Source organism: Gigantopelta aegis, chromosome 2, assembly GCF_016097555.1.
Source record: "Gigantopelta aegis isolate Gae_Host chromosome 2, Gae_host_genome, whole genome shotgun sequence".
Taxonomy (NCBI): domain Eukaryota; kingdom Metazoa; phylum Mollusca; class Gastropoda; order Neomphalida; family Peltospiridae; genus Gigantopelta; species Gigantopelta aegis.
Window position 1 is genome coordinate 21426266 of NC_054700.1, and position 25411 is coordinate 21451676.

At 38.2% G+C, this 25411-nt stretch overlaps 1 protein-coding gene across 1 annotated transcript in view; it reads right to left on the reverse strand.

The window, feature by feature from the left end:
• Positions 1 to 16126: 16126 nt before the first annotated feature.
• Positions 16127 to 25411, reverse strand: part of LOC121377465 — an 89033-nt gene continuing 79748 nt past the window's right edge. Inside the window, exon 4 of the mRNA XM_041505468.1 lies at positions 16127 to 16758. Coding sequence (XP_041361402.1) covers positions 16371 to 16758 — 388 coding nt within the window. The 3' untranslated portion in view covers positions 16127 to 16370. The remainder of the gene's footprint in view (positions 16759 to 25411) is intronic.

A 25411-nucleotide genomic window follows, 5' to 3' on the forward strand; every position in this document is an offset into this window, starting at 1 on the left:
TTGAAACTGGTAGATGTTTGTTTTCATATTGAGCGACATGATACATTGTGTTTCCACTGTTTAGATGATGTGGAAGATGAGTTTCATTTTATTTTAAAATGTCCTACATACCATGTGTTATTAAATATATGCATTACGCCTTATTATTAGAAGAACCATCATATTTCAAGTTCTTGCATTTATATAACGTTGAAAATTTCAATCAACTATGTAATTTAGGAAACTATTTATTTAAAGCAGCCAAGGTTACGTGAACAGTTCAGTAAGCTCATTGTATTGACTTCTCTCTCACTAACAGTTGGCTATTAAAACTATTTGATCGTCTTAAGACACTGTATGATAAAACACTGTAGGGTAAAAGGTAGATTCCTGGTTGAAACAGTAACAATAAGAATTACCGTAATTGCACGCGTATAGCCCGCTGCACCGGATAAGCCGCATTAGGTAATAAATAGTTATTGAGAAAAAATAAATGATCAGATAGCCCGCTCCGACACATATCCCGCATTAGCTTGAGCGGTTAACGCTTGATGATGAAAACCCCAGCCATTGTCAACCAATGATCTTAATTACCGATATGCGCGTGTAGCTTGCATTGGTATTTTTTGCTCCGAGGGTACCAAATATTTGACATCCAATAGCCGACGATTAATTAACCAATGTGCTCTAGTGGTGTCGTTAAACAACAACAAAACCCCAAACAAACCCAGTAGTAGTAACGGTTTACTGTTAAAGATATCTTACCGTCTCACAGCACTGTGTTATATTTATATGTTATATTCTTTGTGGAAACAGTAATACTAACGGTTAACAACTAACAAAAGCTACCTGATCGTCTTAAAAAAAGTGTATGATATTTAGTGGAAAATCTTATAGTAACGGTTACCTAGTAAAGCTAACTGATTGTCTTGAGAAAGTGTATGATATTTATGGGTAAAACAGATTGTTCGTTGAAACAGTAATAGTAACGGTTACCTAGTAACGCTATCTGATTGTCTTGAGAAAGTGTATGATATTTATGGGTTAAACTTAGATTGTCCGTTAAAACATTAAAAGTAACGGTTAAGCTATCTGATTGTCTTGAGAAAGTGTATGATATTTATGGGTAAAAAATAGATTGTTCGTTGAAACAGTAATAGTAACGGTTAACTATTAAAGTTGTCTGATTGTCTTGAAAAAGTATATGATATTATGGGTAAAACATAGATTGTTCGTTGAAACAGTAATAGTAACGGTTACCTAGTAAAGCTATCTGATTGTCTTGAGAAAGTGTATGATATTTATGGGTAAAACATAGATTGTTCGTTGAAACAGTAATAGTAACGGTTAACTATTAAAGTTGTCTGATTGTCTTAAGAAAGTGTATGATATTATGGGTAAAACTTAGATTGTTCGTTGAAACAGTAATACTAACGATTAGCTATTAAAATTGATCGTCTTAACACATTGTATCATATTTACAAGTAAAAATTTGGATTCTTGGTTAGAAACAGTAATTGGAACGATTAGCTATTAAAACTATCTGAACGTGTTAATACAGTTTGTGGTATTTATGGGTAAAACGTATATTCTTGGTTGAATCAGATCGTCTTAAAACATCGTATGATATTAATATGTAAATCTTATATACTTGATTGAAACAGTAATAGTATCGGTTAAGTATTAAAGCAATATGATTGCCTCACAACATTGTGTTATATTTATAGGTAAATCTTATATTCTTCGTTGAAATAGTAAGAGTAACAGTTAACTATTAAAGCTATCTGAACGTGTTAAGATAGTTTGCGGCATTTGTGGGTAAAACGTATATTATTCGTTGAAATAGTAAAGGTAAGCTATTAGAGGTATGTCACGGGGATCCTATAATACCCGTAACTGAATGAAACACGATTGTCCAAATATCTCTCCTAACTGTATATCTATTAGATCTCTCTGTAACAGGCAGTTATACCCCTGGCTCGTCTAGGTATGATCAGAGATAAGATCTTATATAAAGTATATATTATTATAGCACGTTTAGTTCACTAGAAAACACAACAAAAACACAATACACTTTGGAATCTGTATTAACCTACGCTGACAAATGTACTGCCGCAGTAGTTAATTAACAACAACAAATAATAACAACCCAGAACTGATCACTTAATTAGTTAATCTCTAGGTGTCTAGTTTACACAATATGCTAATCACTTCACCGTGACACAACACACACACGTGTGATAATTGAGAAACGCTCCCAGGGGAACTTAATTAATAAAGGAATTACAACTCTATTCCTAACTGGTTAATTTTTAATTAACCCGTAACTACTAATTCAGTAACGTGTGATAATTGAGAAACGCTGCCAGGGGAACTTAATTAATAAAGGAATTACAACTCTATTCCTAACTGGTTAAATTTTAATTAACCCTTAAATACTCATTCAACCTTGTAACACAGAATTAATACTGGTACCTATCACAATAAAGACAATAACCTACAGTTTACCTAGGTCCTCTAGGATGACTGGCTAAGCTTTAATAATTATTTAGACAGTGAGCCTACAGTTTACTGCGTCAGATGACCGGCAGCACCGTTTAAATAATATTGCTATAATACAGTATTGAAATATTTAAAGTCACATCAATCACATCAAGGTTATACACAGAGCAGAAAATATATAATTACCAGTCCGGACGGACAGCGATCCCTGGAAGCCTTCCTATGTTTCTCCCCGATATCTCTAAAACCCTAGCTATTTATTATAAAATCCCAGACTGGTCCGGAGACAGAACGCGGAACCGAATCTTATGATGTGTATATTTCCACAGTAACCAAGCGGTATTTTTGTCTTACAAGCCTAGACTTACTGTCGCCTAGTTCGCCAAATATACCCCGATCGTACCGAACTAGCGGAGGTATTAAGTAACTACTGGCCACCACGGGTGTGTATTGGAAAGTACAGCTCGACGACCGTCGCGCAGAGGTATTACGTAACAAGTTCCACCTGGGCTTAAGTGCATATTGGGACTGCACACGGCCCTCTAAAACAATTAATATCGCCGCAGGCGAAAACAAAATTAAGAGCATGTTCCGTCACACACCCCCACCTCAAAAAGGATATTTCCTCCACTCTAGGAATAGGGAAATATACTACATTAAAACAAAAAGTGCGTTAACCGACGCATCCGGGCATTTATAACACATGTAATAAGGTGACTACCAGTAATCACACTGAGTCTCTGAGTCCCTGGTATACAAATAAAATATATAAAAACAAAACAGAAATCAAGAATGTCAACACATTATCATAACGTTCAACTTCGGGACAGGGCATCAGCGATTACATTGGATGTGCCCTTGATATGTTCAATGGTAATTGGGAATTCCTGCAGAAGAAGACTCCATCTCCAAAACTCTCTGGTTGGTGGCTTTCATTCTGTGAATGAAGGTGACAGGATTATGATCAGTAAAGACCACCACTTGATGCACTGCCGATTTCACGTAGATCTGAAAATGCTTCAGAGCTTGTACCATGGCCAAGCTTCCTTCTCTATAGTGGAATAGTTCACCTGGTGTTTGTCAAACGTTTTGGAGAAGAAACTTACAGGATGGTCCAGTCCATTTTCGTCTTCCTGGAACAGCACGGCTCCAGCTCCCACGTCACTGGCATCCACAGCTAGCTTGAAAGGCACTCGGTAGTCTGGCGCTGCCATCACGGGAGACGAGGAGCGCATCTGCTTGAGACGGTTGAATGACTTCTCGCATTCTTCTGACCACTGGAACTTCGTTTCCTTCTTTTTCCGTGTCGCACGTTTTTCAGGTTTTCTCCGATAGGCATGCTGTCGAATCGGTGTAGCGTTGGGTTCCAAGCGTACATCCTGGATTAAGGTATTGGTAATCGTTGGAAGGTCCTGACAAATGGAAACATTGTCTTGTTTCAACGTAGTCAACTTTGCTCGCTGGGGGCTCAAGTCTGCTATAATCTGGCTGTTGGTTAATTTGTTCTCTGCAGTCTTGACGTCATCACAGGAAATTGAGTGACTCTCAATTTGGACCGGTAACTCTGGAACTATTGGCAGTCTGTCAAAATAACCTTTTAGCAAATTGATGTGACAATACCTACTTTTCCTAACCCTATCAGGAGTGTTTATCACATACCCTGTCTCATTAACCCGTTTGTGCACAACATAGGGCCCGAAATTCCTGTTCTGCACAGAACCCCGTTTAATGGGAAGGTACAGCAGCACCTTATCCCCTGGTTTAAATTCCCGACTCCTAGTCTTCCTATCAAACACTGATTTTATTTTGCTCTGAGCATAGCTCAGATGCTTCCTAGCCAGTTCGGTCGCCTGCCACAACCTATCTCTAACTCTCCCTACATAAATCAGCAGGTTTTCGGCATTATCCTTGTCAAACCAACTATCTTTTACCAATTTGAGACGGCCTCGGGCTGAATGCCCATAGACCAACTCAAATGGGGTGAATCCTAAGGATTCTTGCTTAGCATCCCGTGCTGCGAACAACACGAAAGGAATTGACTGGTCCCAGTCAGTACCATTGTCGAAACAATGGCAACGGAGCATACGTTTCATGCTCTGGTGGACGCGTTCTATTGCGCCCTGGCTCTCAGGGTGGAATGCAGCAGAACGAATCTGTCGTATATCTAACATAGACAGTACTTGCTGGATTAACTTGCTCATAAAGTTCGTACCCCGGCCGCTTTGAATTTCACCTGGTAAACCCGTGTACGTGAAGTACTTAAGCAGCGCACTAGCTACAACTGACGCAGTAACCTTCCTTAAGGGAATCGCCTCTGGAAAACGCGTAGTTAAGCACATAATTGTTAACAAGAATTGTTTGCCTGAACGCGTTTTCGGTAATGGCCCCACGACGTCTATCAACACTTTTGAAAAAGCTTCCCCAACTATGGGAACCTTCTGCAGGGGATAGGGAGGAATTAGCTGATTTGGTTTGCCCACAACCTGACACACATAACATGACATACAATGCTTACTGACATCTGCAAACATTCCCTTCCAATAAAACTCTGAGGCAAGTTTACTATGAGTTTTATTCCGCCCTAAGTGGCCAGCAAACACGTCCTCATGTGCTAACAATAACAATGACGGACGGTACTTAGAGGGCACCACAATTCTACATCTTGTCACACATGCCTCACTATCAGGCACAACCCTTTCCACACTCTTATTCATTAATACTCCCTTGTCCATATAATAACCTGACATCTGATCCCCCATCTCACCCTCAGTTAACAATGTAGTGCGAGCTGCCAACAAACTTGGATCAGCCTCCTGCTATAGGATTAACTCTTGTTTATTACAAGGTAAGTCCCCCCTATCAAACACAACTGGTTCATTTCCCCTCTGCGGGAGATCAACAGGTTCCACCACATTTAATTCTTCAGTTGACTTATCTACCATTTTACTGATAACCTCATCCACTCCAATTTCATGGCTCACACACGTATCAGACAAATCACAAATATCCTCTGGGTCTCGTGTTACCCTTCTGGCCATAGCCCTGGTCATTACACACGCAGGATATCTAGTCTCATCAACCTCACACTCTTCTATGGGTAAAGGGCTGTCTTCAATTAACAATTGGTCACATTGCGGCTGACAACATTGACTAGTCAAATCATTACCCAACAAAACTCCTATGTTTTCAAAAGGCAAGTCCTTCACAACACCCATAATGACTGGTCCCGTCACAAACTTCGAACACAAGAAAACGTTATGTAACCGGACAACCATATTTTCTCCAAGTAACTGAGGTTAAAGCCAAACTACGTCCTGTATCTGAATTCTCAATACCAGCTAAACACTCTTGCGTTATCAGCGATTGACTACAGCCGGTATCTAGATAGATTGATATTGCCTTAGGACTCAATTCTTGTTTCACATCACAAACCATACCAGTGGACACATACGGGTTTACCTTCTCTGCCATGGGACTAACCATTAACTCTCTCGCTAACGGAGCTGACTTCACTAAACTGACCACTTGCGCATTATCGCGTTTCCTTTTAAAACAGTCCCCGACAAGATGGTTATCCTTTTTACAGTAACTGCAATGTGGACGAAAAGTTCGTGCATTGGCTGATAATGCAGGCTTATCCTTACTTTGCCCACCAGGTGCATTCCTTGCCTGACTAGCTGACCAACTAGATGACTCTCCCCGATAGTTACTTTCCCGGGAAAAACCTGGCTGAAATTTCTTCTTATCACCCTACCCTACCTGTACTGCCTGAGCTTTGTGTATTAACACGTAGTCATCTGCCACTATGCCTGCCTCCTCTATCTTTTTGCTAACTGGTAATCCATTTTTAATGTCCTGTAAGATCAACAACTCCCGTAACTCGGTATATGACTCTACCTGATGAGACACCACCCATTTATCAAACATCCCTGCCTTCTTAGCCACGAACTCACTATAAGACTGATCCTGCGTTTTTCTCAACTCGCTATACCGTAAACGATAATCCTTAGGTCGTAATTCATACGCCCTCAACACTGCCGCCTTAACTAGGTCGTACTGACTGGCTCGCTCATCACTCATTGAATTATAAGCTACACTAGCCTTCCCCTTAAACTTAGACACGGCTAACAATGTCCACTTAGACTGCGGCCAATTTAGCTGCTTAGCGGCCCGTTCAAAAAGTTGGAAGAACATATCTACCTCCTGGTCATCAAATACAGGCACTGATCTATAAGCCTCCGACATGTTAAACCCATTTCCTACTTCTCGTCTAACTTCTTCAGTATTCATCTTTAACTCATGTTCCACCTTTAGTTTTGCTAACTGGAATTCTGTATCTCTATCTCTGTCTTCTCTATCCCTCTCTCTTCTCTCTCTCTCTCTCTCTCTCTCTCTCTCTCTCTCTCTCTCTCTCTCTCTCTCTCTCTCTCTCTCTCTCTCTCTCTCTCTCGCTCTCCCTCTCGCTCTCCCTCTCTCTATCTTCTCTATCTCTATCTTCTTTCTCTCTATCCCTCTCTTCTCTCTCTCTCTCTCTCTCTCTCTCTCTCTCTCTCTCTCTCTCTCTCTCTCTCTCTCTCTCTCTCCCTCTCTTCCCTTTCTCTCTCTCTATCTTCTTTCTATCTATCTCTATCTTCTTTCTCTCTATCCCTCTCTTCTCTTTCTCTCTCCCTCTCTCTCTCTCTCTCTCTCTCTCTGTCTAATGCACGTTCTTCTCTTTCGTACTCAAGCTTTTTAAAAGCTAATTGTTGTTCCACACTTAACTCATTTATCTCTATCTCTGGAACAATCTCACTGTCTTCCATAACAGGACTATCACCAAAAACTTCCAGGATAATAATTGTCCTTATATCTCCTAAGGTTTTAGCTGATGTTAAATCAATTTCTCGCTCACCCGCGATTTCAACTAACTCGGCCTTACGTGCTCGCTTAATCACCACTACACTGAGCGTAGGCATATCCAGCAAATTCTTATCCATGTTTAGATATGACGCACTTATTATTAATTAATTTTCTAGTGAACAACGTTGCTACTTCTAGTTATTTGTAAAAATAATTTATAAAGCCCCCATTCACAAACAATACTTTTTTTTAAATATGCGTGTCCCGTTTCAGATCCGGGACGAGCGCCCCAATTTTCACTCCTGTCACGGGGATCCTATAATACCCGTAACTGAATGAAACACGATTGTCCAAATATCTCTCCTAACTGTATATCTATTAGATCTCTCTGTAACAGGCAGTTATACCCCTGGCTCGTCTAGGTATGATCAGAGATAAGATCTTATATAAAGTATATATTATTATAGCACGTTTAGTTCGCTAGAAAACACAACAAAAACACAATATACTTTGGAATCTGTATTAACCTACGCTGACAAATGTACTGCCGCAGTAGTTAATTAACGGTCCGGGTGTGTATTGGAAAGTACAGCCCGACGACCGTCGCGCAGAGGTATTACGTAACAAGGTCCACCTGGGCTTAAGTGCATATTGAGACTGCACACGGCCCTCTAAAACAATTAATATCGCCACAGGCGAAAACAAAATTAAGAGCATGTTCCGTCACAAAGTATCTGAAAGTGTTAAGGCAGTTTGTGGTATTTATGGGTAAACCTTATATTCTTCGTTGAAATAGGAATGGTAAGCTATTAAAGCTGTCTGAACGTGTTAAGACAGTTTGCGGTATTTATGGGTAAAACGTATATTCTTCGTTGAAATAGTAAAGGTAAGCTATTAAAGGTATCTGAACGTGTTAAGGCAATTTGTGGTATTTATGGGTAACCCTTATATTCTTCGTTGAAATAGGAATGGTAAGCTATTAAAGCTATCTGAACGTGTTAAGACAGATTGTGGTATTTATGGGTAAACCTTATATTCTTCGTTGAAATAGGAATGGTAAGCTATTAAAGCTGTCTGAACGTGTTAAAGCAGTTTGTGGTATTTATGGGTAAACCTTATATTCTTCGTTGAAATAGTAATGATTAGGTATTAAAATTACCCTTATATTCTTCGTTGAAATAGGAATGGTAAGCTATTAAAGCTATCTGAACGTGTTAAGACGGTTTGCGGTATTTATGGGTAAAACGTATATTCTTCGTTGAAATAGTAAAGGTAAGCTATTAAAGCTATCTGAACGTGTTAAGACGGTTTGCGGTATTTATGGGTAAAACGTATATTCTTCGTTGAAATAGTAAAGGTAAGCTATTAAAGCTATCTGAACGTGTTAAGACGGTTTGCGGTATTTATGGGTAAAACGTATATTCTTCGTTGAAATAGTAAAGGTAAGCTATTAAAGCTATCTGAACGTGTTAAGACAGTTTGCGGTATTTATGGGTAAAACGTATATTCTTCGTTGAAATAGGAATGGTAAGCTATTAAAGCTATCTGAACGTGTTAAGACAGTTTGCGGTATTTATGGGTAAAACGTATATTCTTCGTTGAAATAGTAAGAGTAATGGTTAGGCGCATCTGGTCCGGGTGTGTATTGGAAAGTACAGCCCGACGACCGTCGCGCAGAGGTATTACGTAACAAGGTCCACCTGGGCTTAAGTGCATATTGAGACTGCACACGGCCCTCTAAAACAATTAATATCGCCACAGGCGAAAACAAAATTAAGAGCATGTTCCGTCACAAAGTATCTGAACGTGTTAAGGCAGTTTGTGGTATTTATGGGTAAACCTTATATTCTTCGTTGAAATAGGAATGGTAAGCTATTAAAGCTGTCTGAACGTGTTAAGACAGTTTGCGGTATTTATGGGTAAAACGTATATTCTTCGTTGAAATAGTAAAGGTAAGCTATTAAAGGTATCTCAACGTGTTAAGGCAATTTGTGGTATTTATGGGTAACCCTTATATTCTTCGTTGAAATAGTAAAGGTAAGCTATTAAAGCTATCTGAACGTGTTAAGACAGTTTGTGGTATTTATGGGTAAAACGTATATTCTTCGATAAAATAGTAAGAGTAATGGTAAGCTATTAAAGCTGTCTGAACGTGTTAAGACAGTTTGCGGTATTTATGGGTAAAACGTATATTCTTCGTTGAAATAGTAAAGGTAAGCTATTAAAGGTATCTGAACGTGTTAAGGCAATTTGTGGTATTTATGGGTAACCCTTATATTCTTCGTTGAAATAGGAATGGTAAGCTATTAAAGCTATTTGAACGTGTTAAGACAGTTTGTGGTATTTATGGGTAAACTTTATATTCTTCGTTGAAATAGGAATGGTAAGCTATTAAAGCTGTCTGAACGTGTTAAAGCAGTTTTTTGTATTTATGGGTAAACCTTATATTCTTCGTTGAAATAGGAATGGTAAGCTATTAAAGCTGTCTGAACGTGTTAAGACAGTTTGTGGTATTTATGGGTAAACCTTATATTCTTCGTTGAAATAGGAATGGTAAGCTATTAAAGCTGTCTGAACGTGTTAAGACAGTTTGCGGTATTTATGGGTAAAACGTATATTCTTCGTTGAAATAGTAAAGGTAAGCTATTAAAGGTATCTGAACGTGTTAAGGCAATTTGTGGTATTTATGGGTAACCCTTATATTCTTCGTTGAAATAGGAATGGTAAGCTATTAAAGCTATCTGAACGTGTTAAGACGGTTTGCGGTATTTATGGGTAAAACGTATATTCTTCGTTGAAATAGTAAAGGTAAGCTATTAAAGCTATCTGAACGTGTTAAGACAGTTTGCGGTATTTATGGGTAAAACGTATATTCTTCGTTAAAATAGTAAGAGTAATGGTAAGCTATTAAAGGTATCTGAACGTGTTAAGACAGTTTGCGGTATTTATGGGTAAAACGTATATTCTTCTATTTAACGTGTTAAGTACAGTTTGTGGTATTTATAGTAAGAGTAATGGTTAGGTATTAAAGCTGTCTGAACGTGTTAAGACATTTTGCGGTATTTATGGGTAAAACGTATATTCTTCGTTGAAATAGGAATGGTAAGCTATTAAAGCTGTCTGAACGTGTTAAGACAGTTTGCGGTATTTATGGGTAAAACGTATATTCTTCGTTGAAATAGGAATGGTAAGCTATTAAAGCTGTCTGAACGTGTTAAGACAGTTTGTGGTATTTATGGGTAAAACGTATATTCTTCGTTGAAATAGTAAAGGTAAGCTATTAAAGGTATCTGAACGTGTTAAGGCAATTTGTGGTATTTATGGGTAACCCTTATATTCTTCGTTGAAATAGTAAAGGTAAGCTATTAAAGCTATCTGAACGTGTTAAGACAGTTTGCGGTATTTATGGGTAAAACGTATATTCTTCGATAAAATAGTAAGAGTAATGGTTAGGTATTAAAGCTGTCTGAACGTGTTAAGACAGTTTGCGGTATTTATGGGTAAAACGTATATTCTTCGTTGAAATAGTAAAGGTAAGCTATTAAAGGTATCTGAACGTGTTAAGGCAATTTGTGGTATTTATGGGTAACCCTTATATTCTTCGTTGAAATAGGAATGGTAAGCTATTAAAGCTATTTGAACGTGTTAAGACAGTTTGTGGTATTTATGGGTAAACTTTATATTCTTCGTTGAAATAGGAATGGTAAGCTATTAAAGCTGTCTGAACGTGTTAAAGCAGTTTGTGGTATTTATGGGTAAACCTTATATTCTTCGTTGAAATAGGAATTGTAAGCTATTAAAGCTGTCTGAACGTGTTAAGACAGTTTGTGGTATTTATGGGTAAACCTTATATTCTTCGTTGAAATAGGAATGGTAAGCTATTAAAGCTGTCTGAACGTGTTAAAGCAGTTTGTGGTATTTATGGGTAAACCTTATATTCTTCGTTGAAATAGTAATGGTTAGGTATTAAAATTACCCTTATATTCTTCGTTGAAATAGGAATGGTAAGCTATTAAAGCTATCTGAACGTGTTAAGACAGTTTGCGGTATTTATGGGTAAAACGTATATTCTTCGTTGAAATAGTAAAGGTAAGCTATTAAAGCTATCTGAACGTGTTAAGACAGTTTGCGGTATTTATGGGTAAAACGTATATTCTTCGTTGAAATAGGAATGGTAAGCTATTAAAGCTATCTGAACGTGTTAAGACAGTTTGCAGTATTTATGGGTAAAACGTATATTCTTCGTTAAAATAGTAAGAGTAATGGTTAGGTATTAAAGCTGTCTGAACGTGTTAAGACAGTTTGTGGTATTTATGGGTAAAACGTATATTCTTCGTTGAAATAGTAAAGGTAAGCTATTAAAGCTATCTGAACGTGTTAAGACAGTTTGCGGTATTTATGGGTAAAACGTATATTCTTCGTTGAAATAGGAATGGTAAGCTATTAAAGCTATCTGAACGTGTTAAGACAGTTTGTGGTATTTATGGGTAAAACGTATATTCTTCGTTGAAATAGGAATGGTAAGCTATTAAAGCTATCTGAACGTGTTAAGACAGTTTGTGGTATTTATGGGTAAAACGTATATTCTTCGTTAAAATAGTAAGAGTAATGGTAAGCTATTAAAGCTATCTGAACGTGTTAAGACAGTTTGTGGTATTTATGGGTAAGACGTATATTCTTCGTTGAAATAGTAAGAGTAATGGTTAACTATCAATACTATCTCGTTGTCTTACAATATCCATAGGCGTATGGGCTCCTTTTTTGTAGGGGACAGACTGGCTTAGGTTCCTGGTTCAAATGGTAATTTCTGTACATAGAATCTATTTTAAAGTTTATAATCACCTATTAAGTCATCCGTCAACCCAACACAAAATGTGACATGAGGCGGAATGCCAAGGGAACTTTGGGGAGGTTTGGAGAGGGATCGTAAAAAACCCCAAATAATATATAATAAAATTATATCTCACAAAATTTAGGGGGAGCCCCACCCCACCCACCCACCCCCAGATACGCCTCTGTCGATATGGTAGGCAATTAGTTTGTTCATTACGCCAGTATTATAACTACCCCCTAAAAGGTAATTAAATGAATCTATTCCGAAAATAGTTTTAAAGGCTTTTGTATGATGATTTTACATTATTTATATCCAAACCTCTACTGAAAGAAATATATCATAGAAAACGTGTTTACAATGACTGTTTTGTTTAACGACACCACTAGAGCACATTGATTTGTTAATCATCGGCTATTGGATGTGAGACGTTTGGTAATTTTAACATATTGTCCTAGAGAGAAAAATCGCTTCTTTTTTTTTAGTAGTAGCAAGGGATCTTTTACCGACATACCTCGGCCTTTGATATACCGGTCGTAATGCACTAGGTGGGACAAGAAATAGTCCAATGCGCCCACCGACGAGGATCAATCCAAGACCGACCGCTCATCAGGCGAGCGCTTTACAACTGGGCTACGTCAATGCTTTGACTATCGCCCTGTTGCCCACTTGCTGCACTTTTAACACGCATACTTTAGGCCAGTCAATCTACGGCTTGACCCACCACAAATTGCAAGAAAAGTGACGTTTTTTTAAACCTTGGACCCACCTAAGTAACACAGTAAAATCCTACTTCCTTCACCCACGTGTTCTTCCACCCACATCCTCAGCTACCAAATACCATAATATCCGTGTGTTTCACCAGGTTCAAGAATCGAAAGGACACAAACTGGATCCTCTTGAATGGGGTTGAAAAATATCTGATGGGAGGATGATCCCCATACATTCAGACTTGGCCGCGCACCAGAGTCTCTTCTTAAACTTGTGAGGTGTTCTTGCAAAGGGGCTGTGCCACCAAAGCGCTGCAGTTGTCGCAGTATTGGTTTGTCTTGCATGATGGCATGCAGTGATTGTAGAGGCATTTGTGCAAATAAATAGTGATGATCTGATGGAAGATTGATTGGTAACTGACTTTGTAATATAATGATGTGAAAAAATACCAAACTGGGACTCTTAAATATGATTATTTTATTCTAAGGACTATTGTTCTACAGTAAATGAATTTTGTAATCTACATCAATTGCCACCACTAAATCTCTGAGTATCTGACACTGAAATCATCACTTGTTTCACTAAATCCCTTAAACATCTCATGTGGTAAGATATTATTGATAAGATATTAGAATAACAACTATATCAATTAATTCACATAAAAAACTTAGGAATGGCCAACGATAGTATAAATGTACCCCAATTATATATACATGCAATTGTTTCTTACATGGCGGCCATCTTGAAATTATTGTAATCAGATTACAACATCATATCAGTATTAGGAATGAATTTGTTCACATATAAACTAATTAGGAATGACCACTAATATAATAAATGCACCCCAATTAAAAGCAGATATTACATTTTGGGATTTAATACTCACATGGCGGCCATCTTGGAATTATTGTAATCTGGTTAATTTAAACACCACAGCTGTATAAAATATTAATCATCTGATACAAAAGACATAAAAATAGCCTATAATATTATAAATGTACCCTATATAAAATCCTGGATATTAGATTTTTTTGTTTTTGTATATATTTGGTGGCCATCTTGAATTTGTAAAGACAAATAATCAAAAGATCAGTTGGCAACATTTATTTTTGGATTCAGCACCCATGAACTATGTAAAATCAAATGAGTTTCCATTTTTAAAATACCAAATACCATAAGGGTTGTTATTAAGCATGTTTTATAAATATGGTCAAATCTACTACAAAAAGGTACACAATGATACATTTAGAAACTGAAAATAAACAATGTTCCACTCATTATTTTTGAGTAGAATTTTACAATCTTACTTTAGTGGATCCAAGGTTTCACAAAAAAACGTCACTTTAAAAATCTTGCAATTTGTGGTGAGTTAGGCCTTTTTTTCTTCTTAGATTGACTGGCCTACTTACAATGTTACATTATGAGACGGACACCGGATATGGCTACATTGCTACAGATCAAGGTACCATGAATGAACTATGATTTTAAATGTTTTCATATATACCTTAACATTATAACTGATGATTGAGCAGCCGAAGACATGTATTTTAAAGACCGATATGACGCACGAGATGGCAACAGTGACGTGTATAACAATGCGCAGTACCCCACAGCACTTTAAATGTTATGAAAGAAATGTGTATTTTTACAAACATGGGCCGAGATTTAGCCCAGTCGGTTGATTCGTCGCTCGAGATGCTTGCGTGGCAGGATCGAACCACCTTGGTTGATCCATTCAACTGATTGGACGTTTGTTCGTTTCAACCAGTGCACCACGACTGGACAAAGGCCGTGGTATGTGCTTTCCTATCTGTGGGAAAATGCATATAAGGGATGACTATGAGTCAGAACTACCAAATGTTTGACATCCAATAGCCGATGATTAATTTATCAATGTGCCCTATTGGTGTCGTTAAACAAAACAAACTGTTTTATTATACAAATATTGTATGCAATATTAAAATTATATCATATCTCGTCACGAATAAGAATGAAAGAGTGTCATGGGGAGCAGTTTGAGATATTACCATATACATTTAAATGCTGCGAGAAACTAAGAATTACTTTCCTTGACCTAGTTTCAGGGAGTGAAGGGGAGCGAGTCACTGCTCCCCTTACACGTTGAGCTCTGTTACATGACGGGGCGGGACGTAGCCCAGTGGTAAAGCGTTCGCTCGATGCGCGGTCGTCTATGATCGATCCCGTCGGTGGGCCCATTGGGCTATTTCTCGTCACAGCCAGTGCACCACGACTGGTATATCAAAGGCCGTGGCATGTGCTATCCTGTCTGTGGGATGGTGCATATAAAAGATCCCTTGCTGCTAATCGAAAGAGTAGCCTATGAAGTGGCGACAGCGGGTTTCCTCTCAATACCTGTGTGGTCCTTAACCATATGTCTGACGTCATATAACCGTAATTAAAATGTGTTGAGTGCGTCGTTAAATAAAACATTTCTTACTTTCTGTTACATGACCATCCATACACAGAGTAATGTAATATCGCAACAAAAGTATGACATTAATAGTAGACAATGACTTAATACTGAAATGGGGGCGGGACGCAGCCCAGTGGTAAAGTGCTCGCCTTATGCGCGGTTGGTTTGGGATCGATCCCCGTCTGTGGGTATATTGAAGCTATTTTTCGTTCTAGCCAGTGCACCACGACTGGTATATCGAATGTCGTGGTATGTGTTATCCTATCTGTGGGATGGTGCATATAAAAGATCCCTTGCTACAATGTAGCAGGTTTCCTCTCTAAGACTATATGTCAAAATCACCAAATGTGTGACACCTTATAACCGATGATGAATAAATCGATGTGTTCTGGTCAGTGGTGGTGTCGTTAAACCAAAAAAAACCTGTAATACTGAAATTATCTAGTCGCTATAGAAAAGGCTGTCATCACGACAGTCACAATATCCAGTGCCTGTCTCACGCGGTAAAGGTGATCATTCTTTATCATTCTCTAAGCTAATGCAGTACCACTGCCTGTTTACCGCTGCCTCTCTGCCTGTCTATCTTGATGTGTATTCATAGATCTATCTATCTATATCTATCTATCCCGCCCTATGTATGTATGTATCTCTCTGGTACCCTCCCCCCCCCCCCACCCCTCTCTGTCTGCTTATTATTATTATTGCTGTTGTTGTTAATATTATCTTAATCATTATCATCATCATCATCATCATCATCATTATGATTATTATTATTACTATTAAAGCTTTTCCGTACTGAAACCAATCTATAAACAACAAAACATACTAAAAACATTCAAGAATACTTTTATTAAATATCTCTCTTCCTTTTATTTAAACATTAGTATCGACAGATGATGGCATAGCCTGACTCAACAGCCAAATATGGTTTCTTGACCTGATATGGTAATTTCATAAATATTATACATCCACAATATATTATATATTTATTTTGGATCTCCGCAAGCACGCCATACTTAAACTGCAAAAGAACACAAAAAACCCACAAAACAAAACCCAAGCCCACGCCCCCGACTAGCCCCTAAAATATAGTTCACAGGTACACCCAGTTTTGAGCCTTATGTAGTCCATCCGATAGGGTTGACTGACATTATAATCCTTCACAATGGCGTACGTATACGTGTACTTTTGCGTACACCTGGAAAGCACATTGTATTCTGGAGCAATGAAGTTGCACGGTTGCCTAGCGACGCCTGGCAGACATTTTGTTTGAAAGAATCTCTGGACTGTTCCCGGGTCGCGGTACAGTTCGAGAAGAGTCCCGTTACGTGATAAACCTCCGAGCGGTTGGATGTTCTCCTTCACGGATGGACAGCATTCCAGGGTGGATTTCCACGGTGACTTGTATCGGAACGTTGCCCTGGGATAGAAGCGGCCTCGTTTTGACATTCTGTCATATTTCCTGTTGTGAGAGAAAAGAAAAAGGGTAGAAATTAATCGCATCTATAGAGATAGTAATGTGATTTAAAGTAATGGTGATGACGATAATGACGATTGTGTTTATGATATTAATCTTATAATGATGATGATGATGATGGTGATTATTGTTTATGACATTAATCATATGATGATGATGATGATGATGATGATTGTGTTTATGATATTAATCTTATAATGATGATGATGACAGTGATTATTGTTTATGACATTAATCATATGATGATGATGATGATGATGATGATGATTGTGTTTATGATATTAATCTTATAATGATGATGATGATGGTGATTATTGTTTATGACATTAATCATATGATGATGATGATGATGATGATTGTGTTTATGATATTAATCTTATGATGATGATGATGATGATTGTGTTTATGATATTAATCTTATGGTGGTGATGATGATGGTTGTGTTTATGATATTAATCTTATGGTGGTGATGATGTTGGTTGTGTTTATGATATTAATCTTATGGTGGTGATGATGATGGTTGTGTTTATGATATTAATCTTATGATGATGATAATGACGATTGTTTATTATATTAATCTTATGATAATGATGATGATGATTGTGTTTATGATATTAATCTTATGATGATGATGATGATGATTGTGTTTATAATATTAATCTTACGGTGGTGATGATGATAATGATGATTGTGTTTATATTAATCTTATGATGATGATGATGATAATGATGATTGTATTATAATATTAATCTTATGGTGGTGAAGATGATAATGATGATTGTGTTTATATTAATCTTATAGTGATGATGATGATGATTGTGTTTATAATATTAATCTTATGGTGATGATGATGATGATTGTGTTTATAATATTAATCTTATGATGATGATGATGATGATGATAATGACGATTGTGTTTATATTAATCTTATGATGATGATGATGATTGTGTTTATAATATTAATCTTATGGTGGTGATGATGATGATGATTGTGTTTATAATATTAATCTTATGATGATGATGATGATGATGATAATGACGATTGTGTTTATATTAATCTTATGATGATGATTATTATTACGATTGTGTTTATGATATTAATCTTATGATGATGATTATGTTGATGATGATAATGTTATGTAATGATGATATTATTTTAATAATCGTATGATGATGATGACGACGACAACGATGATGATGATATTACTAGTAATCCTTAAAAACGTTATTATGGGTGTAATAGTAGGAAATAGCAATAGGCATTAAACTTTAATGTCAAACATCATAATCTGGAAACAGCTTTGCACGACTGCGTGGTTATAGTGTGTGTGTGTTTTAGTATTTTGTATATAGCTGTTTGGCAGGTGATTACTATATTGTTATCTTATCACGCGTGTATTGTGCATCTGTGGGTCTGTGTCTGTGTGTGTGTGCGCGCCCCAGAAACAAAGCCGCCCCCTCCCCTTGAAAAAAAAAGAAGGAAAAAAAGGTTCAGCTACAGAGGATCATGACCCATCGCACCTCAGACTATCGTTCTATTTGTGAGCTATACCCCGTCACTCATCTCGTAATGAAGAAAAAACAACATGGAAACACACTCCAGAAATGACGTCAGTATATACACAAAATCACGTGTCTACCAAAACAGGGCACATTTTCTCATTAAATGGCACAACCTTTCCATTACGCACGCGTTGCAGCCAATTCCACCGGCCTTAGACTATTTGCTTTCCCGACAAGGATTATTTTGCCTTCTCCGTGGTTTAAACACTCAGTCAGACTTCAACATACGCCATTGTTTGCACTGGCGGCGGGGGTGGAATACTAATGAACGAGTCGTGTTCATCACAGCCAACACGTCATATAGCCGTCAATGCCCGCTTCCTGTTATTTTGGGTTGCAGTGGATTAAACTCTAGACTTCCGTGTCAAAGTTTGAGGTGGACACAGAAATACTTACGAAGTAAAAGTAACCGCGACTAAACCCCTCTTACCGGTAATATAAAACGTTGACTTTTTTAAAATGCTATTATCTATTCCATATATAAATATATATGTATGTATATATGTATCTCTGTGTGTGTGTATATATGTATCTGTGTGTGTGTGTGTGTGTGTGTGTGTGTGTGTGTGTGTGTGTGTGTTTAGTATATAATTATTCAATATATACTAGCGGTTGAAACAATGGCCAGTACAATTTTCTACAAAAAATTATGATTGCTAAAATATGGTTAAATCTCTTCTTTTTTTTTAAATCGCGTGACTTACACTGACATTTCCTTGCAAATATGAAAATGTGGAGTGCCAAACATTTTATATGTTTATTGTTCATTAAATATTGGGATGACAATAATCATAAAACTACAATGTTATCGTAACATAAACTATATCGTCATCTAGCCTAAGTTTTGTCTGAATTGTAATATGTAGAAAAACGTATTGTTTTAACGGTATAAATATGTTAAAGTAAGTAACTGAAATAATTCTTCTAACAAGGAGCGGGACGAAGCCCAGTGGTAAAGCTCTCGCCTGATACGCGATCGGTCTGGGATCTATCCCCGTCAGTAGGCCAATTGGTCCATTTGTCATTCCAGCCAGCGAAAACCGTGGTATGTGCTATCTTTTCTGTGGAATGGTGCATATAACAGTTCATCTCGCTTAATGCAAGGTCGGTTTGGGATCGATTCCCGTCGCTGGGCCCATTGAGATTTTTCGCGTTCGATTCAGTGCACCACGACTGGTATATCAAAGGCCGTGGTACCTGCTATCATGCCTGTGGGATGGTGCATATAAAAGATCCCATGCTACTAATGGAAATAGGTAGCGGGTTTCCTTTCTAACACTATATGTCAAAAATACCAAATGTTTGACATCCAACAGTCGATCATTAATAAACTAGTGTGCTCTAGTGGTGTTAAACAAACTAAACAAACAAAAATCTTCTAACATTTATGATTCAGTGACTGAATGAATCGACGAATAAGTGACTCAGTATCTGACTGACTGACTGATTGACTCTTTCTCTCTCTCTCTCTCTCTCTCTCTCTCTCTCTCTCTCTCTCTCTCTCTCTCTCTCTCTCTCTCTCTCTCTCTCTCTCTCTCTCTCTCTCTCTCTCTCTCTTTCTCTCTGTATGCATAGTATATGTATATACACACCACATACATACATACATACGCACACACACACACACACACACACATGCTCACAGACATACACAGACAGACACATAATCATACACACACATATATATATACACACACACGCACACACAGACACACAACCATACATAAGTATGTTCTACATGTACACCTACATACATAGTTCTTATGTAGTGCTTTTGTGGAGGAGTCATTTCGGATCAAGCCGTTCTAAAATAACCACACTCAGGACGTTCAAATCCTCTTAAACACTCAAAATTATGATAATATTTCAATACTGCTAAAAAGGCTTGCACGACGGCTTGGCAGTGATGCGCTTATGAAGTCTTTAAATGCGTGGGTGGATTTTTTATCTCTAGACAGCAATTTCGTGAAATCTGTGTCACCGTTTCCTTGCTCATTATTCCTCCAATACAGCGTGCCCGGCTGGACAATGCATTAAAGAGACGTTACGTCTAAGTTTGCAATTCATGGATCGTCGAGATATTTTCGAGTATAGAGTTAATCGAGATTTGATTTGTGTAAAATGAAAACCAATTTGCGTCGGTGGACTGTTGAGTTTCGGAGATGGCCTTCAAAACGTAATAGTGACAGGTCTGTATCTTAACAACGCAGTTTGTGTTGTGCATGGGAGCAGTTGTACCCTTCAACCCCCCCCCCCCCCCCCCGAAACAAACAACAGAAAGAAGAAGAAAAATAAGAAAAAAAGTGCCACGTTTGTGTATCTGCAAAATACACTATCAATGTGCCACATTTCAGTTTTGACTTCCAATATCACTGTTATTTCACACTAGCTACGACCGTAAATGTTTTAACATTACTGAAATCCAATATTATCTAGCGTTAGTATAATATAATGTGTGGCAAACTCAAGAATTGCAACACACGCGTGAGATAGTAAAACCATGAATTATAGCAACTGTGAATTACATGCAAATTTTGGTGATTTCTCAGGGGTTTGCTTTCTAGGTTAAAATAACAAACACGCAACACCTGCAATCCTCTAGTTCTCCCAACCGACTAATTCAACTAGTGAATTGCACTAACCAATAACCAATTTCACCACCTCTGACATATCAAAAAGGGCTGCAGCTAATCACTTTCGTTGCATATGCAATTTACTCAAATGTATTTTTACGTGAAACAAATGCCATTACTCGATGTGGCGGTAACATTTTTACGGAATCCAGTCTCGACTCGCTAATCTGGTTAATAGCCGCGAAGACTTTTAGTAACCGATGATCGCATTAAACTTCCGACCATGTGTGACCTTTACGAGACTTCCGGTTTTCTATGGAGTCCTGACCCGCGCCCTCTGGCGGCGCTGATAGAAAATGTCACTCATTTTGCAGTCAGGTTTTTAAAGGGCCACCTCACAGATTCAACAATCACAACATAGACCAGAAATCAAGAAACGTTTAAAGAAAATTGTTTTGTTTAACGACACCACTAGAGCACATTGATTTATTAATCAACGGGTGTTGGTTTTCAAACATAATGTTCACATAGTCTTAGAGAAGAAAGCCGCCACATTTTTTTCCATTAGTAGCAAGGGAAGTTGTATATGTCTTTGATATACCAGTCGAGGTGCACTGCCTAGAACGAAAAATAGCCCAATGGGTCCACCGACGAGGATCGATGCTGAGCCGACCGTGCATCAAGTGGGCGCTTTACCATTCGACTACGTTCCGCCCCTAGAAATCAAGGACTACCAATTACATGTCGTTTAAGGTGACATACCTTAATGATATTACTTCTATTACCGTTTGTACCGGCCTCGGTGGCGTCGTGGTAGGCCATCGTCTACAGGCTGGTAGGTACTGGGTTCGGATCCCAGTCGAGGCATGGGATTTTTAATCCAGATACCGACTCCAAACCCTGAGTGAGTGCTCCGCAAGGCTCATTGGGTAGGTGTAAACCACTTGCACCGACCAGTGATCCATAACTGGTGCAACAAAGGCCATGGTTTGTGCTATCCTGCCTGTGGGAAGCGTAAATAAAAGATCCCTTGCTGCTAATCGGAAGAGTAGCCGATGTAGTGGCGACAGCGGGTTTCCTCTCAAAATCTGTGTGGTCCTTAACAATATGTCTGACGCCATATAACCGTAAATAAAATGTGTTGAGTGCGTCGTTAAATAAAACATTTCTTTCTTTCTATTACAGTTTTGTTCCTAATTACTGATATTCAATTATGGTTCAAACACGCTGTCCTAAACAGAAAGCTCAGCTATTTGTGTAGTCATACAAAAATGCAGAGGTATGTGCTGTCCTGTTTATTGGTAAATGACACAAAATGTTGCTATTTTGTATGAGTGGTTCACGCGACTTCCGGTTGTTTCCTCTTTCTCGTTCTCTGTATCTTTTGTGGAAATAAATATAAGAGATTGCGTCACTATTGCAGCCAATCAGCGATATGTAGGTCCATTAACAAACGTGCCCCTCTTCTTTACTTTATTTTGTTACAGTCGGAATTGATCTGACTGTTATGTTATTCAATGTTGGTAATTGTAATTATGGTGTAAAACAGGCTGATTCCTGCATCTAGAACATTTTATTTTCATTTCAAGTTATTTTTGTGCTTATATCCAATTAAGGTTCAAGCACGCTGTCCTGGGCACACACCTCAGCTATCTGGACAGAAGATTAGTTGTTAGTGGTTAGTGAGAGAAAAGAGGGTGTAGTGGTCTTACAGCTACCCATTGAGTCGTTAAAACTCGTTCTGTGTGGGAGCCGGTACCGGGCTGCGAACCCTGTACCTACCAGCCTTATGTCCAATGGCTTAACCACGACACCACCGAGGCCGGTTTCTAGAACTAAAGGCCATATGAGGTGTCTAATGTGAGTTGCTTCCCTTTTCGGATCACTCTAAGAAGATAATGGTAATATTACAAACTCTACGCGGTGAACTGGATAGATAGATGGATAGATGGATGAATGAATGAATGAATGAATGAATGAATGAATGAATGAATGAATGAATGAATGAATATATATATATATATATATATATATATATATATATATATATATATATATATATATATATATCCAGAAAGACAGAGTTGTGCACTAGTTGTAACGAGAAAAATCCAATCAGCTGAACAGATCCACCGAGCTGATTCGATCCTGCCATGCAAGCATCCCATGTGAGCGTTCAACAGGTAGCTATATAGATTATAGAGACAGACAGACAGACAGACATACAGACAGAAATGTTTGTATTTAAGAATTCACGATTATTTAAGAATTATTTAACCTGGACACTTCTGCAAGCATGACAGCACATCCCACATAATTAGATATTTACGCTTCCCATGTTAAGCTTCAGAAATAATTAGCAGCAAGGATTATTTTATGTGCATCTCTATAGAGACAGGACAGCACATACAAATACTATTATATGTGTACATCTAGACATGACAGCACATACCATGTGATTTTTTTAATATACCAGTCTTTGAGCAAGGATACAAAGGTATACATCCTACCTATCGAGACGAGACTGATTGAAAGCCTTAAGATATCGAGCTGAACTCTTTAAACGATCGGGAATTTATTAACAGTCACGATCAGTTTACTCCCACGCGCCAAGCTGATACAATTAACCCTTTTAATGTCGGAAATTGAATCAAGTCTTGTGAAAGCCTACGGTTACTTACGCCTTGCATATTTCAATAGACGTTAGCTGGGAAATGTGGCTTTTGTGCTTTCCTGCTTGTTATTATGTCCTACAGTTGCCCGTTGCCCTTTACAAGCTGTAATGACGTTTGATCCAATCACAATAGAACGATCTTTCAAATTCAGTGAAATCCTCACGGAATAGAATCGAGCGGATTGCGAAGCACGGTCATCCGGCGTCGTTTAACGCCGCGTTTATGATACGCTTTAATTGATACAAAAGATCTCTCTGTAGATGACTACCAGTACCAGTCAACTGGAAAACGATTATCATGGCCTTTGGGATTTTTTTTCTTTTCTTTTCTTTCGGTCTGTTACTTACTTATGTGTTTTCCATTGTAAGTAATTTGGCTTAATGTTCACTTATAATGGGTACATATTAAGGAATGATTTCTCATGACCATTTTCCAGTCTGTTATTTCATTGTACGTCGATTGGATTCAGGATCGCTAATACAGGGTTCCTATTAATGAACGATTTTTCATTTCATTTCATTTTAACGTGTGCTCGTTCTTATATGCAATTAAGGTTCAAGCACGCTGTCCTGGACACACAATTCAGCTATCTGGGCTGTCTATCCAGGGCAGTGGGTTAGTTGTTAGTGGTTAGTGAGAGAGAAGAGGGTGTAGTGGTCTTACACCTACCCACTGAGTCGTTAAAACATGCTCTGGGTGGGAGCCGGTACCAGGCTGCGAACCCTGTACCTACCAGCCTTATGTCCGATGGCTTAACCGCGACTTCACCGAGGCCTGTCAAAACCTAGAAAGTCTAGCCATGGTTAAAACATGTGCTCGGGTGTCGTTAAGTAACCATCCCGATCGTTTTCGTTTGGCTATTGCCATTTGAATCAATGGTTTTAGTGCGTATGCTTCGTTCTCCTATTTGAGACAAACATGTTATTAATAACTCTGCAACTTAAGAAAGGTTCATGAGATTAAATTCAAACTGATCTTTTAGATTTGTTTGTGATAGCAACTAGAACGATAACAGTGCTTCATAAAATACGACGGATTCAAAGATTTAAAGCAAGCTGTAGTGTATGTGTAAGAAACAGAAGCCTCAACCCTTTAATTATATATGGTGATGGTGTAAATAGATATGCACCCGGTCCCATTAAAATTTCAATGGCGGGGGAGTAAAGATGAATGGGCTGAAATATAAATAGTATTCTGTTCTAGTGTCAGCACTGTTACAGTACGTTACTTAACTCTGCTCTCTCTCATCCTCGTCTCTCTATCTATCACCCCCCTCTCTCTCTCTCTCTCTCTCTCTCTCTCTCTCTCTCTCTCTCTCTCTCTCTGTCTCAACCTATTTATGTACTTACGACTTCTTTAATTTCCTACATACGTACGTGTGTATTTATCCATCTCTCTCTCTGTGTCTCTGCCTGCCTGTCTGTCTCTCTCTCTCTCTCTCTCTCTCTCTCTCTCTCTCTCTCTCTCTCTCTCTCTCTCTCTCTCTCTCTCTCTCTCTCTCTCTCTCTCTCTCTCTCTCAATATATCGGTTTACCCATCCATCCACCCACACATACGTCCATCAATCTATTTATTAACTACTATCTATCTAGTTTCCTACCTAACTAAATGCCTCTCTCTCTCTCTCTCTCTCTCTCTCTCTCTCTCTCTCTCTCTCTCTCTCTCTCTCTCTCTCTCTCTCTCTCTCTCTCTCTCTCTCTCTCTCAATATATCGGTTTATCCATCGATCCACCCACACTTACGTCCATCAATCTATTTATTAACTAGCTGAATTTTTTCTCGTTACAACCAGTGCACTCCATTTGTATAAAGGTCGTGGTATGTGCT